At 45.2% G+C, this 14,089-nt stretch overlaps 3 protein-coding genes across 10 annotated transcripts in view; 2 read left to right on the forward strand and 1 right to left on the reverse strand.

Moving 5' to 3' along the window:
• The window catches only part of LOC117779128 (myeloid-associated differentiation marker homolog), a 52,960-nt gene extending 47,036 nt beyond the window's left edge, over positions 1–5,924 (reverse strand). For 2 of the 4 annotated variants that reach the window (XM_034615039.1, XM_034615035.1), the window contains exon 1: positions 5,788–5,924. The gene's annotated coding sequence lies outside the window, so the exon portion shown is untranslated. Of the gene's footprint in view, positions 1–5,783 lie in introns of all 4 variants that reach the window. The other 2 variants (XM_034615036.1, XM_034615037.1) reach the window with 2 other exon arrangements.
• On the forward strand, positions 268–7,623 carry vangl2 (VANGL planar cell polarity protein 2). Of its 4 annotated transcripts, none has more exons than XM_034614985.1 (8): positions 268–558; positions 2,815–3,056; positions 3,623–3,746; positions 3,825–4,432; positions 4,817–4,953; positions 5,477–5,612; positions 5,808–6,054; positions 6,674–7,623. In XM_034614985.1, exons 2-8 carry the CDS (start codon positions 2,986–2,988, stop codon positions 6,929–6,931), a joined length of 1,581 nt encoding a protein of 526 aa, XP_034470876.1. In that variant the 5' UTR covers positions 268–558; positions 2,815–2,985; the 3' UTR covers positions 6,932–7,623. The 4 variants fall into 4 exon arrangements, with proteins under 4 accessions (XP_034470876.1, XP_034470879.1, XP_034470878.1 ...); XM_034614988.1 differs by having other exon boundaries at positions 552–672; XM_034614987.1 differs by lacking the exon at positions 268–558 and adding an exon at positions 1,766–1,879.
• Positions 7,624–9,002: 1,379 nt separating this feature from the next.
• Positions 9,003–13,069, forward strand: si:cabz01074946.1 (CD48 antigen). 2 transcript variants are annotated; one of them, XM_034615044.1, is made up of 8 exons: positions 9,003–9,136; positions 10,046–10,255; positions 10,325–10,429; positions 11,099–11,374; positions 11,891–11,998; positions 12,442–12,475; positions 12,558–12,586; positions 12,641–13,069. In XM_034615044.1, the coding sequence occupies exons 1-6, from the start codon at positions 9,100–9,102 to the stop codon at positions 12,465–12,467; spliced, it is 762 nt and encodes a 253-aa protein (XP_034470935.1). In that variant the 5' UTR covers positions 9,003–9,099; the 3' UTR covers positions 12,468–12,475; positions 12,558–12,586; positions 12,641–13,069. The 2 variants fall into 2 exon arrangements, with proteins under 2 accessions (XP_034470935.1, XP_034470936.1); XM_034615045.1 differs by lacking the exon at positions 12,558–12,586 and having other exon boundaries at positions 12,643–13,069.
• The last annotated feature ends 1,020 nt before the right edge of the window (positions 13,070–14,089 follow it).

Consider the following 14,089-nt stretch of genomic DNA (forward strand, 5'->3'; position numbering starts at 1 on the left):
TCAGTTTGCTGTTACATTAAATATTGATGGTTCTAACCACTTCATTAAATATTGAAGAGCAGTTCTTTGCTGACAAGAGCCACAGATATGAAACGAGGTGAAAGATGTGTTTTAAAAGATGACAGATACAAAGTGACGTGTCTGTTCAGTCGGAGCAGCGTCACTCACATTGTTTATTGTACAACACCGGTTTTATTTTGATAATCAACACCGGAAGCAAGGCCATCAGCCACCTCCGTGCTCCCCCCTCCTCCCCCCGGCTCTGCGGGGATTCGACCCCCCTCCCCCCCCCCAGCGGATCCGGGATGAGCTGCGCGTCGCTGCCTTTGTGCGGATCCGCTGCTCCGGACTCAGCTTCGAGCCCGAAGACCAAACCCGAGGAAAAGCTCGAGTCCGGCCTCGAGGAGGAAGAAGGAGAACCGAGCGACACGTGCACATCTCGGCTGCACGGGAGCGCGCGCACGGAGAGAGTCCGGACAAAGTGGATCTGAGGGTTTTGGAGGCGCGCGGATCTGAAACGCTCTTTGTGCAGCAGCGGGTTCGTCTCCGGGCAGAAAGGTACGAGCCGCCTCCGAGCCGCGCACAGGAAGCAGCTCCAGACTGTGTGACCGAACTGTAACTTCACCCTCCTCCTCCTCCTCCTCTTCGTCCTGGGGTGCGGGGTCCGAGGAGGTGGCTCTGGGGCTGGAACCCTCCACTAGTGAGGACATATCACACACACGCACTTTCCCTCTTACTTAGAATAGTTTGCACACTTTATCCGTTTCGCGCTTTTACGCACGGTGCCAACTGGGTTCATTTCCTCCCAGCGGCTCCTCGCGGCTCCTCGAAGCAGAGCTTCTCCACTTCGGTCGCTGCTCATCGTGACCTTTACACTTTACTGTGTGTTGTTTGTAGTTTTAACGGCTGCTCGTGCGCGAGGAGCCCACAGAGGCAGCGGCCACGCCTCGTTCACTGGCCCTCTGCCACCACCCTGAGGCCTGGAGGCCCCTGGAAGCCACTGGGGCCGGTGTGTCTGTGGGGGGGCAGCCAATTATATTGTGCAACTGGCTCATTACTTCACACAGATAGAAACTTTTGAGACTAAACCTCATTCGGGCCCATTGAGTCGTAATCGAAGGGTTTTCAGAGTCGCTGCTGCAGAACCCAGTAAATCCGCCTGATCGATTAGAGTGGGAGAGGTTTCATCAGAGCGGCTCGATGGCGTTGACCTTCTCCGAGCAGCAGAGCCACAGAGCTGCTCGCGTGGGGGCATGTTTGTGGCACTAATGAAATGGGGGGGGGGGGAGCTCCGGCTGCTTTCAGACCTGCACTGAACTCCGGATAGTCTCCTGAAAGGATCCGGAGGGGCTGCACGTGAGAGTGAGTCGCTCCGGAGTTCATCCTTTAAAACTCTAAACACACTTATTTAACATATTGAAAAGTTAATGGTGGTTTTAACCCCGTAAAAAACACACATTCATACGTTGGTTACCTAGTGTCCAAGCTCCATCGCCACCGACACGCTCAGTGTTGCATCAAATAACTAAAACTTAACGGAAAAATGAACACTTGGACGTAGTATAGGAAAGTACTTCTACTTCTACTACAGTAAAGTGATCCTTTCAGATTCTGGCGAGCTTCATCTTCGAGAGTCTATCTGAGGCCGCTGCGTCCAGGAAGACGAGCTGAGCGGGGATCACATGAAATCACATGAAGTCCATTAGTGGAATGTGTCTGATGTAGAAGGTACAGATGGGCAGCGCGAGGCGATTCCTTATTAGATCAGTGGAGTCTGATTTGTTGGAGGCCGGTTCGGAAAGTACCCATCTTGAGAGAAGCTGTTCTCTGTTCTCACGACAACTCCAAACTGAAAATAAACAGAAACCTGTGCTCTGAAGTATATTTAAAATCAAATCTGAGTAATCTGGTAAATGATTTGCGTCTCTGAGGTGTTTAGTTCAGGGGGGGGGGGGGTGCTGAGTTGATGGTCTGGTTGCTATGGTAATACAGCCACCCCCTCCTCCCGTCCTTTCTCACCCACAGCCTCCCATTCATCCCCATTGTGCTAGAGTTCAGCTCCGTTGCCCCTGGAGACCGCGGGGGACCGCTGGGGAATGTGGCGTCTGGACGAGATGCAACCAGAACAAAACACCGGAGTCGTGGCAGCTGAACTGGAGTTTTCAGAAAAGTGCGTTCACCTTGAGTTGCTCGTTTCAGAGCGGCTGCGTCTGCTGCGCGTCGTCCTCGCCGCAGAGACCTGCAGCCCAGAATAGAAGGCGGCGTAATTGGCCTTTATTGGCTGAGAATGCACTCGGGGACAAATCACTTGCCCATAAAAACTCCCTCAAAGCACAAGAATGGGCTCAGCTTCGTGCCACTGAAAACACGCACTCACACACACACACTCTCACACTCTCACACACACACTCTCACACACACACACTCTCACTCACACACACACACTCTCACACACACACACTCACACACTCTCACACACACACTCTCACACACACACACTCTCACTCACACACACACACTCTCACACACACTCACACACACTCTCACTCACACACACACACACACTCACACACACACACACACTCTCACACACTCTCACTCACACACACACACACTCTCACTCACACACACACACACTCTCGGTGCCAGAAGCTCAACAATGGCGTCTCTCTTCTTCATGCTTGGTGCGTTTCCCCTCCGAGACGCTTTCTGTCTGATATGACAAATTATCCTTCCTCCCTCTTTTCATTCCTCCCTTCTTCTCCACTTTCTTTTCTCCCACACCACCTCATCATGTCGTCCCCCCCCCCACAGGCCTCCAAGATAGATTCCCTCAGGAGTGCAGTGGACTTGCTCCGCCTCCCTCTGGCCCTCTCCTCCAAGTCCATCAGCAGCCACAAGAGCCAGCTGGGCGTGGTCTGGGAGAAGGGCGGCGGCTCCGGGGCAGGAGGGGCTCAGAAACCCCGCCCACCGCCAGCCTCCGACATGGACAACGAGTCGATGTACTCCGCCTACTCCTTCAAGTCGTCGCACTCGCGGACCTCCCGCAAACACAGGTAGAGGATCATGGGAAATTCGTTATTTACAATTGATCAACTGATCCGATGATTTTCTCAACGAATCGTCTTTAGAGTGTTAGAGACGCTCGACTTGACGTCTTCAGAGAGTCTCGTCCTTCAAACCAAAGACTTTGGAACTTCAGGTCACTCAGTGGAGCTCAAGGCCGACGGCTCCTCAGATTCAACCAAATTACACAAACTCCTAGAGATCAGTCCTGTAAATACGATTAGAGTTATTCATCAAGGTCCATTAATCATAAATTGATAATGAAGTTAGTTAGATTGTTAGTAAGACGTTGTGAAGATGTGAATCGAAAGTAAATGCTCAAATCAAAAACAATTAAAAAAGGAAATATACAAATGATCAAATAAACAACACAATAACTTTGAATTGAATATTTGTGTCTTCTGTCTTAATTTACGTACAAACAGAACCTTTTCACTTTATCGTTAAATTAGTTATTATCAAAGATAAAAGGATTATATTTGACCTGCGAGGACGATAAATGTAGAAGAAGACATCCCTGACTTGTGCTCTTGTCCTTTTCCTGACGTCTCTCCAGAGAGAGGAGGGACAAGCATCGCTCAAAGGCTCGCGACAGCAGCCTCCGCGGAGACAAATCCGTGAGCATCCAGGCTCCTGGCGAGACGCTGCTGGATGTGGAGTCCACCCGCGGAGACGACAGGGTCAGAGTTCAGTCTGAGTAACTGCCGTTAAAGTGTGGCGCTGCCGTCACTCATCTCTCTGCCCTCCTCTCTCCTCAGGACGACAACTGGGGCGAGACCACCACCGTGGTCACCGGCACCTCTGTGGACAGCGTCTCCCAAGAGGACCTGACACGGATCTCCAAGGACCTAGAGGAGTCCTCGCCGCTGGAGTGCCGCCGATACTTCGGCGTTGTGTTGGGCGCCGTCCTGGGGCTCTTTGCTCTGGTCACTCCTCTGGCCTTTTTGGCGCTGCCGCAGCTGCTGTGGCGGGACAACCTGGACCCTTGCGGCACGCCGTGCGAGGGCCTCTACATTTCTCTGGCTTTTAAGCTCCTGATCCTCCTCATCTCCACCTGGGCGCTGTTCCTCCGCCCGACCAGAGCCACTCTGCCGCGCTTCTTCATCTTCCGCTGTCTGCTGCTGGCGCTGGTCTTCCTCTTCGTGGCGTCCTATTGGCTCTTCTACGGGGTGCGGGTGCTGGAGCCCAGAGAGACGGACTACAGGGGGATTGTGGGATATGCAGCGTCTCTGGTGGATGCGCTGCTGTTCATCCAGTACCTGGCTCTGGTGCTGCTGGAGGTGCGACACCTGCAGCCGGCGTTCTGCCTGAAGGTCGTGAGGACCACAGATGGAGCCAGTCGCTTCTACAGCGTCGGACATCTCAGGTCAGTGTGTGGACCTTCATTCTCTTTACTTCCCAGACGTTCATCATGTCTCAGTCTCATTTCCTTTTTCCATTTTGAGGCTGATAACACTCGCTCGACCAATCACGAGTCAGTCTCAGCTGTCAATCATGACGTTTCACAGAGTTTTTATTGCATCTAAAAACGAATTAAAACCAAACTTACTGGAAGAGTTAACTCTCCAACAAACAGTGTGACCTCGAACCACCGCTGAGAGAAGACTAGTCCATGTCCCGTCCACTGAAATGAAGGAGAGGTTTATGACCTTTACTGCAGCCAGCCACCAGGGGGCCATCTTTGTCTATGTTTAAATACAACCACATGTGTGAAGTAAAAGCTTTGTCTCTCTCCCCGTCTCGTGCACAGTATTCAGCGGGCAGCAGCGTGGCTTCTGGACCAGTACTACAGTGACTTCCCGGTCTATAACCCGGCCCTGCTCAATCTGCCCAAGTCCATCCTCACCAGAAAGATGTCGGCCTTCAAGGTCTACAATCTCGGAGAAGGTAGAAAAAGAATCATGTGTCCAGTACCTGGTCTGTCACATCCGTTTCCATTCAGTCCCACCTGCATCAGAACAATTCCTACCTTGCACATTACTGAATCTCCACCTTAGGTTCAACTGCGCTGCACCAAATTACACACACTCGCAGATATCAGTTCCCTGGACGTGCCTGATTGTTTTTTAGAAATTGATAAAGATGTTAAAAAACACAATCTTATCCGCCCACTGATCCGGATCCAAACCAAAATTCAACAGGTTCCTCCCTGACCCGGACCAAGTCCCTCCTCCAAGTTTCATGGAAATCCATTCAGGTGTTTTTGTGTAACTTTGCTCACAAACAACCAAAAACACAAGATAAATATAACCACTACATTAATCCTGAAGTAAATTAGAAAACAATCCTGCTAAGAATTCACAGATTTCTACATGAAACCATGCACGTAATAAAGCAGTTGTGTCGAGGTGTCTCTGTCTGTCAACTCGATGGACGGCTCGTTATTTGACGTCAGCGTCTCTGTCCACAGACAACAGCACCAACGCCTCCTCGGGCCAATCCAGAGCCATGATCGCAGCCAACGCTCGCAGGAGAGACAACTCCCACACCGAGTTCTACTACGAGGAGGCAGAGGTGGAGCGCAGGGTCCGCAAGCGCAAGGCCAGGTGAGGACACGTGGCTGTAGGCTACACAAAGCGATATAGGTTGCCTCATCACGTCGCGGGTGTAGACATTGCCAAACTGCTATTAATCAAACTCTCTGCAGTTTTCTTTGGGGCTAATTGTACGAATAACCATTGTTGATATTTATTAAAATATTGAGTTGGACGTCTCACTCACGGTGTAATTGCTCCTCCCAGACTGGTGGTGGCAGTAGAAGAAGCCTTCACCCACATCAGGCGTCACCAGGAAGAGGAGGCGGTCGTGTCCTCGCCCAAACACCCACGGGAGGTGATGGACCCGAGGGAGGCGGCTCAGGCCATCTTCGCTCCGATGGCGCGGGCCATGCAGAAGTACCTCCGAGCCACCAGGCAGCAGTCGTACCACAGCATGGAGAGCATCATCGACTTCCTGCAGTTCTGCATCACGCACAACATGACACCCAAGGTCAGGTTTTTTTATTTTATTACAGCGACAAAACTACTGAGACCATCTTCTTAAAACGTGGTGGAAGCTGCAAAGCAGGACAAAGAAGAACCAATAGTTTTAAGTAGATTTGATTAAGGGGCAGATCCAGAATGTTTTTTTTACATTTTGTGGAATTTATCAAGAAATAATGTAGAAATCTACATGAAAATAATCCAGCATACGACGAGTGCTAATATCTATGAACAGCTGAAATCGTCAGTAGTTTAGAAAGTTTCTGGTCAACAATTCTAATCTCAATACCTGCACATGGTGATAAAGTCGCTCTCTGAGCACTTGTTTTCTAATTTATCTTAAAATGTTTACATTTAAAGATATATGTGTAATTGTTTTCCTGTACCTCAATCAATGAGTGAAACATGTTTTAAGATGCTAATCAGTTTAGCCACGCCTCCAACTGAGCGTTTGTACCAAATACAAAGAAATGTCCTCAAGTCGTCCTCGAGCTTTAGTGTTCACGACATGTTTTGACCTTTTAAAACCAAACCCTTCAAATATGTCGAGAGCGCATGATGACACCAACCTGTGGAACATACACATTACCAATCATAACCTATAACCCGTGTTTCTGTCTTTAAAGGCTTTCCTCGAGCGTTACCTCAGCCCCGGTCCCACCCTCCAGTACCTGGACAGCAGCAGGGGGCGCCAGTGGACACTAGTGAGCGAGGAGCCTGTGACGGCGTCTCTGCGCCAAGACCAGGTCTTCACCCTGAAACGCCCGGACTTCTCCCTGGTCGTCACGGTGACACGACTTCCCTTCCTGCGCCTGGGAGAGGAATTTGTCGACCCCAAAAGCCACAAGTTTGTGATGAAGCTGCAGTCGGAGACGTCTGTGTAGGAGGAAAGGAAAGAATCTAGTAGCAGGCAGGGTATCGCTTTTTATCTGTTACTGTAACCGTGCACAACTTTTACGTCAAATGGCGTCGACATCTAAACTCACTGACGAGAAGAGGCAACAGAAATATCTCGTCTCTGACCTTGTTCCTCTTTCGTTTGTGGTGAGTCAAACAAACCTTCGCCTCAAAGTGTGGTCTGTTAACTGTGATAATGAACTTGAGACCACCCCCACTTCCCATTCCTCTAACGGAGTCTGTGGTTTTAGTCGTATTTCACTACAAATGTAATAAAGTGTTCTTTTAATGAAACAAAGGGAGGAACAACCTCCCGAGGCTAGAAGTTGGATTTTAGTCCCACGATTTAATCAAGAGTATTTGGATATCCTCCGGCTGGGGCGTGTTAAAGTCTGAACAGCTTTGCATGCAAACTACTTCTCATTTCCCCTCGTGCCTGAACTTCTTCGAAAAAGAAACCTTGCCCTTTCACACGTGGTCAGGTTTTCACAGAACGCATCAAACTCTGAAACCTTAGAAGAAAGAAACACTGGATGGACTTTGACTGTGTTATTTCTCATGAAGTTTTTATTGAATCGCTTTTCGTGTCTGAATTTCCACCTGTAATAATGTGTTTTTCATACGGTTACTGATGCACTGGCAACAAATGTAGGAACAATAAAGTGAATGTTCAGTGACAGTGGAGGTTTTACTTCTGCATTTGAGGGGTGTGTGCTCTTGTGCATCCTTGTGAGGACCAGTTTGAGTCTACAACCTTGTGTGTGTGTGTGTGTGTGTGTGTGTGTGTGTGTGTGTGTGTGTGTGTGTGTGTGTGTGTGTGTGTGTGTGTGTGTGTGTGTGTGTGTGTCAAAGACTACATAGAGATGGACGACATGACAGCTCCCAAAAAGCGAAGCCAAATCATCTCAGTCTATTAGCTGTCTATTGCTTGTCAAGTGTCTTTCTCCTTCTAAAGTATCGATAATCGTGAGAAGCGCGATATTTCCTCCGATAATAATCGCGGCACCAAAATTACATATCGTGACATCCCATCTCCTCCCATAGGAAAAAGCTAAAACTTCAGAGTAACTTAGAAAACCAAATTAAAGAACTAACTATGCAAACGAACCCACAGAGAAAACCTGGATTAATTACAAACCTTCAAATCTCAGCTAAATAAAATTGGGACTAAAAAGAGAAATCACTCAGGACAGTAAGAGACTGAGAAGGGAATTACACTCAGTCTCCTCAAGCTATGAATAATACTTTCCAAACTTCATAGTAATGTGTAAACTCAGGAAAATAACCCCCGATCCATCAACTGCTCGCTTGTTCCTACATTGTTTATCATCACCTCAAGTATCAGAATCTTCGGACGCTCCATTTACAATCACAGACCTACACTTAGCACCGGGTCCAGATGGATCCCTGCTGCGTTCCTGAAGCATCTCTGGCAGATACCGAAGCCACTTTTCTTCAGGACGGTCAAGGTCCCACGGCAAACGAACCCAGCGGCCATAAAACTCCTGTTGAGATCAGACAAAGACCCAACTGCTCCCGGTTAGAGACTTCCATCTTCAGCCCACCGCGGCCGAACCGGCTCCGTCAAAGGACGACACTCCATCCAACAAGACTCCTGAATTTAATGAACATTTCACAAAGCAACCGAGCACAACAACTTGAGTTCTGTTTCCATGACGATGACATCATACTCTACCTTCATGATCCGCAAAACTCACTCAACAATTTCTCACAAATCTCCGACTACACCTCAAACTTGTCAAAATCAACAATTTGTATTTGTAGTTTCCCTAGTTTCTATCAATTTATTGCACAATTTAAAAAGAGAGACAGAAAAAAAAACAGGAAGTGGCGTGGGAGTGTGCAGCTCGTCACATGTCCCTAACCCTAATCCACATAACCCGTGTCACATTTTATTGTTTCACCAAATGAGATCAAATAAAACAAGGTTTGAAAAAGTGACCCTAAAAAAATACAAAGTGTGGAAACTACAGAGCAGAAGTAAAAATATGAAAGTTCTACAGTCAAGAAAGAGATTGCACTGATCTCAGGGAATTTATTTATTTTTTGTTTTGTAACACACGCGCATGTGATCAGAGTCAGAAGTAGGAAGTAGGAAGTTAGAACTTAACCTTTCCACTTCAGGCTCGTTTCGATGTCTCTTCTAATCGTCCTCCTTCTATTTCTCCACGGTAGGTTCTCTTTCCATTTTCTGATATTATTATTATTATTATTATTATTAAAGGAGCAGCTGAACATTTAAAAACTAAAATACTAGATAATATAATATAGAACTCAAGTATTTATAAACTCCCCCTGAGTGGGTTTAACAAAAAAACAAAATATACTTCAGATCTATTTTTGATTAGTTTTGTTCTTCTCCGTCTTACTGAACTTACTTAAATGTTCCGTGGCAGCGGGAAGGGAGCTGTAGAATATTTAATATATGGTGACAAAAAGAGAAGGAGGAAGTGTGGCGACTTAACGGTCATTCCTCGATGCGAGTGCACCTCATCTTGATAAGGATGTTTTTCAACGAGCGCTAACCGTGGTCTGCTGTTTGTTACGGTTCGTGTTTCTGGCAGAGCAAGGCAGGTTTCAGCAACTTAGTCCAAATCCAAACACACAAACTAAAAGTTCATTCTCAAAAAACAACTGAAAGCAGAAGGAAACTAGACCACAACCAAATACTTACGACACACAAATGTAAAACACGTAAAACATTTTTCCTAAACAAACAAAGGACGTCGACTCCGGGTCCGTAAAGTGATGCCAAACACTCAAGAAGAGAAGAAACTAAAATCGTACTTGATTTATAACGTCTGTAAACGTTTTCCTGTGGAGTTTAAGGTCTCAATCCCTCGTAACAAGTTTTTTAATACAGAATGAGGTTCATTTAGTAAATTATGGTCCAATTAATCTTTATATCTTGTCTGTGATGTCGGCAAAAAGCCAAATGATGACAAAATGTCACCTAACTATTCTCCCTCTGTACCTTTAAAGTATCCACAATGAGCAGTTTCCATCTTCCTTTAAAAAGATGAGCTGTTAGCAGTTTGTGGACACGGTGGTTCTGGTGATGCTGACCCTTATTTTCACAGTTGTACGAGCTCTATCCACTCACGACGTCATTGGGTACCTCGGAGAAACCGTTACTTTGCCCTCAAGAGCAGATCCATCATGGAATCTCTCCAAAATTGAGTGGTCAATCTTGACCAACACCACGTGGATTGCCACCCATCGCGGTGTAGCGACAAACATCGACCGTTTCTATCGATATAAAGGGAGACTCAGTCTCAACATCACTTCAGGTGAGATGAAATCCATCGTCTGTCAGGGAGTCGATATCCACGACCTTTTTAACGACTTCTTCCTTCCAGGTGACTTGACGATCCGTAATTTGATGAAGGAAGATGACATGGAATACACTGTGAATCTCCTCGGCCCAAAGCGAGAGGTCAAAGTGATCCGGCTCATAGTTACCCGTAAGTGTGGCTAACATTCATGATACATGCCAGCAGCAGCAGCTCTGTACAACGATTGTTGGTCACCTGGTCCTGACTGAAAAGACCCACCAGCTCTGGGCCAAGGGCGAAAGTTGGCGTCTTTTCTCCGGAGTCGTTTCATCTTTGAAAGTGGCGTTAGCAATCTCCCGTTAGCTAAACAGTGGTGGAGACATTGGCCGTCACTGGAGCGTTGAAATATCTGATATACTGAAGTGTTGTGCCGAGTGGATTGTGCGAAAGGGAACTCAGCACATTTGATTGATTACATTTAACAGGCATTTGTTGTTCCCATAGATTCAATGTTGTTGTATCGTCCTCTTGCACCCCCCCCCCCCCCGACCCTCATATTTGTGGCTTTTAAGTCAAACAATAATTTGAAGGCCTGCCATGGAATTTGAAAATCATGATCATCTGACTCGGTATCGAACAGTGGGTCAATATCTCAGTTTGTTCAATGCTTTTGAATCAATACCTGAAAGATATGACCAAGGACATTCCTCTCGCCCTAAGAACTTAACGCAAAGTAAACCCTCAATCGTAAACATGGACATTTGGTCCACTTACGCACTAGAGAAAGAAAGAAAAGGTATAAAATGTCTCAGAGAACGTAAAAGTGTGTAATTATGAATAAACCTTATTCCCGAGCAGAACACCTTCAGAAGCCGACCATCAACGCGCTGTTCAGATCGCCTGCCAAAGGCGGCGGCTGTTGGATGGGGCTGCAGTGTTCCTCTCAAGATGAAGGTGTGGATTTCTCCTGGAAGATCGAACCTCCCACTGAGGCGCTCTTCAACACGAGGCACGCTGAGAGAAACCCAGGAGAGATTTTCATGTTCCTCAAGAACCCAGAGATCGATGTGGAGTTCACCTGCACCACCAACAGGACCACGGAAAATGTCTCGAGCGCTTTCATTCAAAAGTTTGGTAAGGTCCCAACAAGTAAACCTAAAACCATCATATTCGATGCAATGTTTAAAAAAACCTAAATCCTGGATCCACCAAGGCTCGTGGTAAACTGTCCAGTAATCTAGAAATGCACTGAGAGTCATCCTAATGACAACGTGTGCTTGGCTCATCCACCCATCACCCGCATGAACATTCCACAAATAGAAATATCATCCGCTGTGCCAGGATTCACGTCGACCGTCAGACTAACCTGTTCGGTGATGCCGGGTCAGAGAACATCTGCAGAACATTCAGCTCCTCTCATTTTACTGCACATTTTCTTCAGTGTTTCTACGTCAGATGAATGTTTAGCATGTTTTGCATGTGTGACGAACAAACAGCAGAAGTAACAAAGGTCTGAGAATGAGATCGTGACGGAGACACTATGTTAAGGCCTTTAATGTGTCGGTCAACTTGATCTTTTAATGCTGCATTTTACACAACAACTTCTATTCTACTGTAATAAACTTTTCACATCCTCTGCTCTGACTACAGATGATACAAGATGTAAAGAACATAACTGCAGGAACAGATACGCACTGTGCTTTGCCATCGGCTTGGCCATCGGCTTGGCCATAGCAGTGGTATTATACATTTGCAGAGGTGAGAGGAAAATATTTTTTTATTTTCATATAGGACTGATCAAACAATATTTATAATAATCACACTGTAATTTTCATGATTTGAGCAGAAAGTAAAACTCATCATACATCGAGCTCAGATTTATAAAATGTCAAAACCACAACCTTCACTCAAAAATCGGTCTTATTGTAATATTGTGACATTTATCGTCATAATTATCGCCTTTTTCTTGATATAATTTTTTACCATGTGTCTATTTTCTCATAAACACATATCTGAATATGCAGTATTCAGGAATACTTGTCTGGTGATCAGACAAATTCTTTAAAGGCTCCTCGAACACTTCATGAAATTCGTTTCTTTTTCCAAAACAACAAACTTAAAGACTAAATCATTTGACATGACCATTAAAACAATCGGTCCACTCGTGCCTCAGCATTGACAGAGTCTGGTTTTCATTTCAGAAAACATCAGCCCTCCTTGTAAATAGTTTGAAAGGTACGTACAGTTTATTCTCACATTTTATCAGACTGAGATGTTCTGTTACACAAACGTTACACAAATCTCCACCGGATTTCAGACAGACGGTTTCCATCAGTGTTCATCGAAGCTCATACGTGTAGATTTCTCTTTAGTTAAAGACTGTTTCCATCTCCTCCCTGCAGACAGCGTCAGGAAGCTGGAATGACCACAACACAGAAAGCATCAATAATGCCGGACGATGACTGCAGCGCGACGCACTTGTACAAATTAAAAACTACAGTATAGTAAACTACAGGCTGTATTGTCATTGCCGCTCCCCTCATCTCTGTCTGACATTTTCTTTTGAATCAATACTTTAAACATTCACTCACCTCTACCTTACGTGATGTCTTTTCTCACGGATGCTGTAAATATTATTTTGTTTCTTGTACTTGTGTCCGTCCTGACGTCCACGTGTGACTCTCTGAGGTTTCTATATTCTTTCCCCTGTTAAAAGGGTTTTTTGGTAGTTTTACTCTTGTTAAGATCGTTGAGACTAATTGTAATTTGTGAATATGAGACTATACAAATAAAAGGTGATTGATGAATAAAATTTGATAACAGATTATAGTAGTGGTGTTCAAGATATTGAGTTCATTTCATTTTTATACATTTCTGATCAAACCGTACCATTTATTTTTTTTCTACTTCTAATATCTATTGTTTACTTTGTGTTTTATACTTTATTATCCCGTCACACGTATATTTTTTAATTTTAACTGTTGTAATGTTTATTGAAAACAACATCAGGCTTATTTCTGACGTCCAAATATGTTACTGACACTGTTAACGTTGTCTGGACGCGTTTTTTCCTCTTTATTTTTAAGAAAACGTGTTTTTGCTTCAATTAAATTTGATCTGTATTGCGTACATTATATAATATGTACATAACCTCAAGATACTTTATATAGTAAGGTTGGGACCTTTCAATATTATAGAGAAACCCAACAGTTCCCACGACGAGGAAACACTTTTTATTGTTTTGTTAAGAACTCAGCTGCACCTCATGGACAAGTATTAGCTGTTGAGCTAAAAAGCTAAAAGGACATAAACACAATATGTATTCGGAATTTCAAGGTTTTCTTTCTACACCAAAACCAAACAATGTTAGATTTGATATGTGGACATTGCAAATATTTAACTAACCATATATGACTGCCCTCCAGATGTCCTCTCTGAGGCTCAAAGCTCAAAGCTCTTACTAGGAAACATTTGGCTGACGGACTCCAACTCCAACCAAGAAAGAAATATGACTATTGCTAAAATTATTATTCAGAAATTGATTAAGTTCTCTAGCATACATCTAATTAGCAACGCCCTAAGGAGGCCTAAAGATGTGATGTACCGAGGATGAGGTGATGAGAGAGAGCGAGAGAGCAGGTGGGTGTTAAAGGTCCGGGAAATATTAAGTTATTTTAAAAATAAACCCAGCCTATTAAAAATATAATAATAAAATGAGCCATTAACAAATATAAGTTGTAATGTAATGCTAGCTATGTCATAATTTTGCAGACATCTAATGCTCTCATTGCAATAACATTGTGGATTATAAATACTTTATTCTCATGAGATTCAGGCTGCAAAAGGTCT

This window comes from Hippoglossus hippoglossus, chromosome 18, assembly GCF_009819705.1.
Source record: "Hippoglossus hippoglossus isolate fHipHip1 chromosome 18, fHipHip1.pri, whole genome shotgun sequence".
NCBI classification, from domain to species: Eukaryota; Metazoa; Chordata; class Actinopteri; order Pleuronectiformes; family Pleuronectidae; genus Hippoglossus; species Hippoglossus hippoglossus.

Coding starts and splice junctions, on each gene's coding strand:
- vangl2 (XM_034614985.1), top strand. CDS start 2,986: ATGGACAACGAGTCGATGTACTCCGCCTACTCCTTCAAGTCGTCGCAC. Junction 3,057..3,622: donor CGGACCTCCCGCAAACACAG/GTAGAGGATCAT, acceptor ACGTCTCTCCAG/AGAGAGGAGGGACAAGCATC. Junction 5,613..5,807: donor GTCCGCAAGCGCAAGGCCAG/GTGAGGACACGT, acceptor TGCTCCTCCCAG/ACTGGTGGTGGCAGTAGAAG.
- si:cabz01074946.1 (XM_034615044.1), top strand. CDS start 9,100: ATGTCTCTTCTAATCGTCCTCCTTCTATTTCTCCACG. Junction 9,137..10,045: donor CCTCCTTCTATTTCTCCACG/GTAGGTTCTCTT, acceptor TTATTTTCACAG/TTGTACGAGCTCTATCCACT. Junction 11,999..12,441: donor GGTATTATACATTTGCAGAG/GTGAGAGGAAAA, acceptor TTTTCATTTCAG/AAAACATCAGCCCTCCTTGT.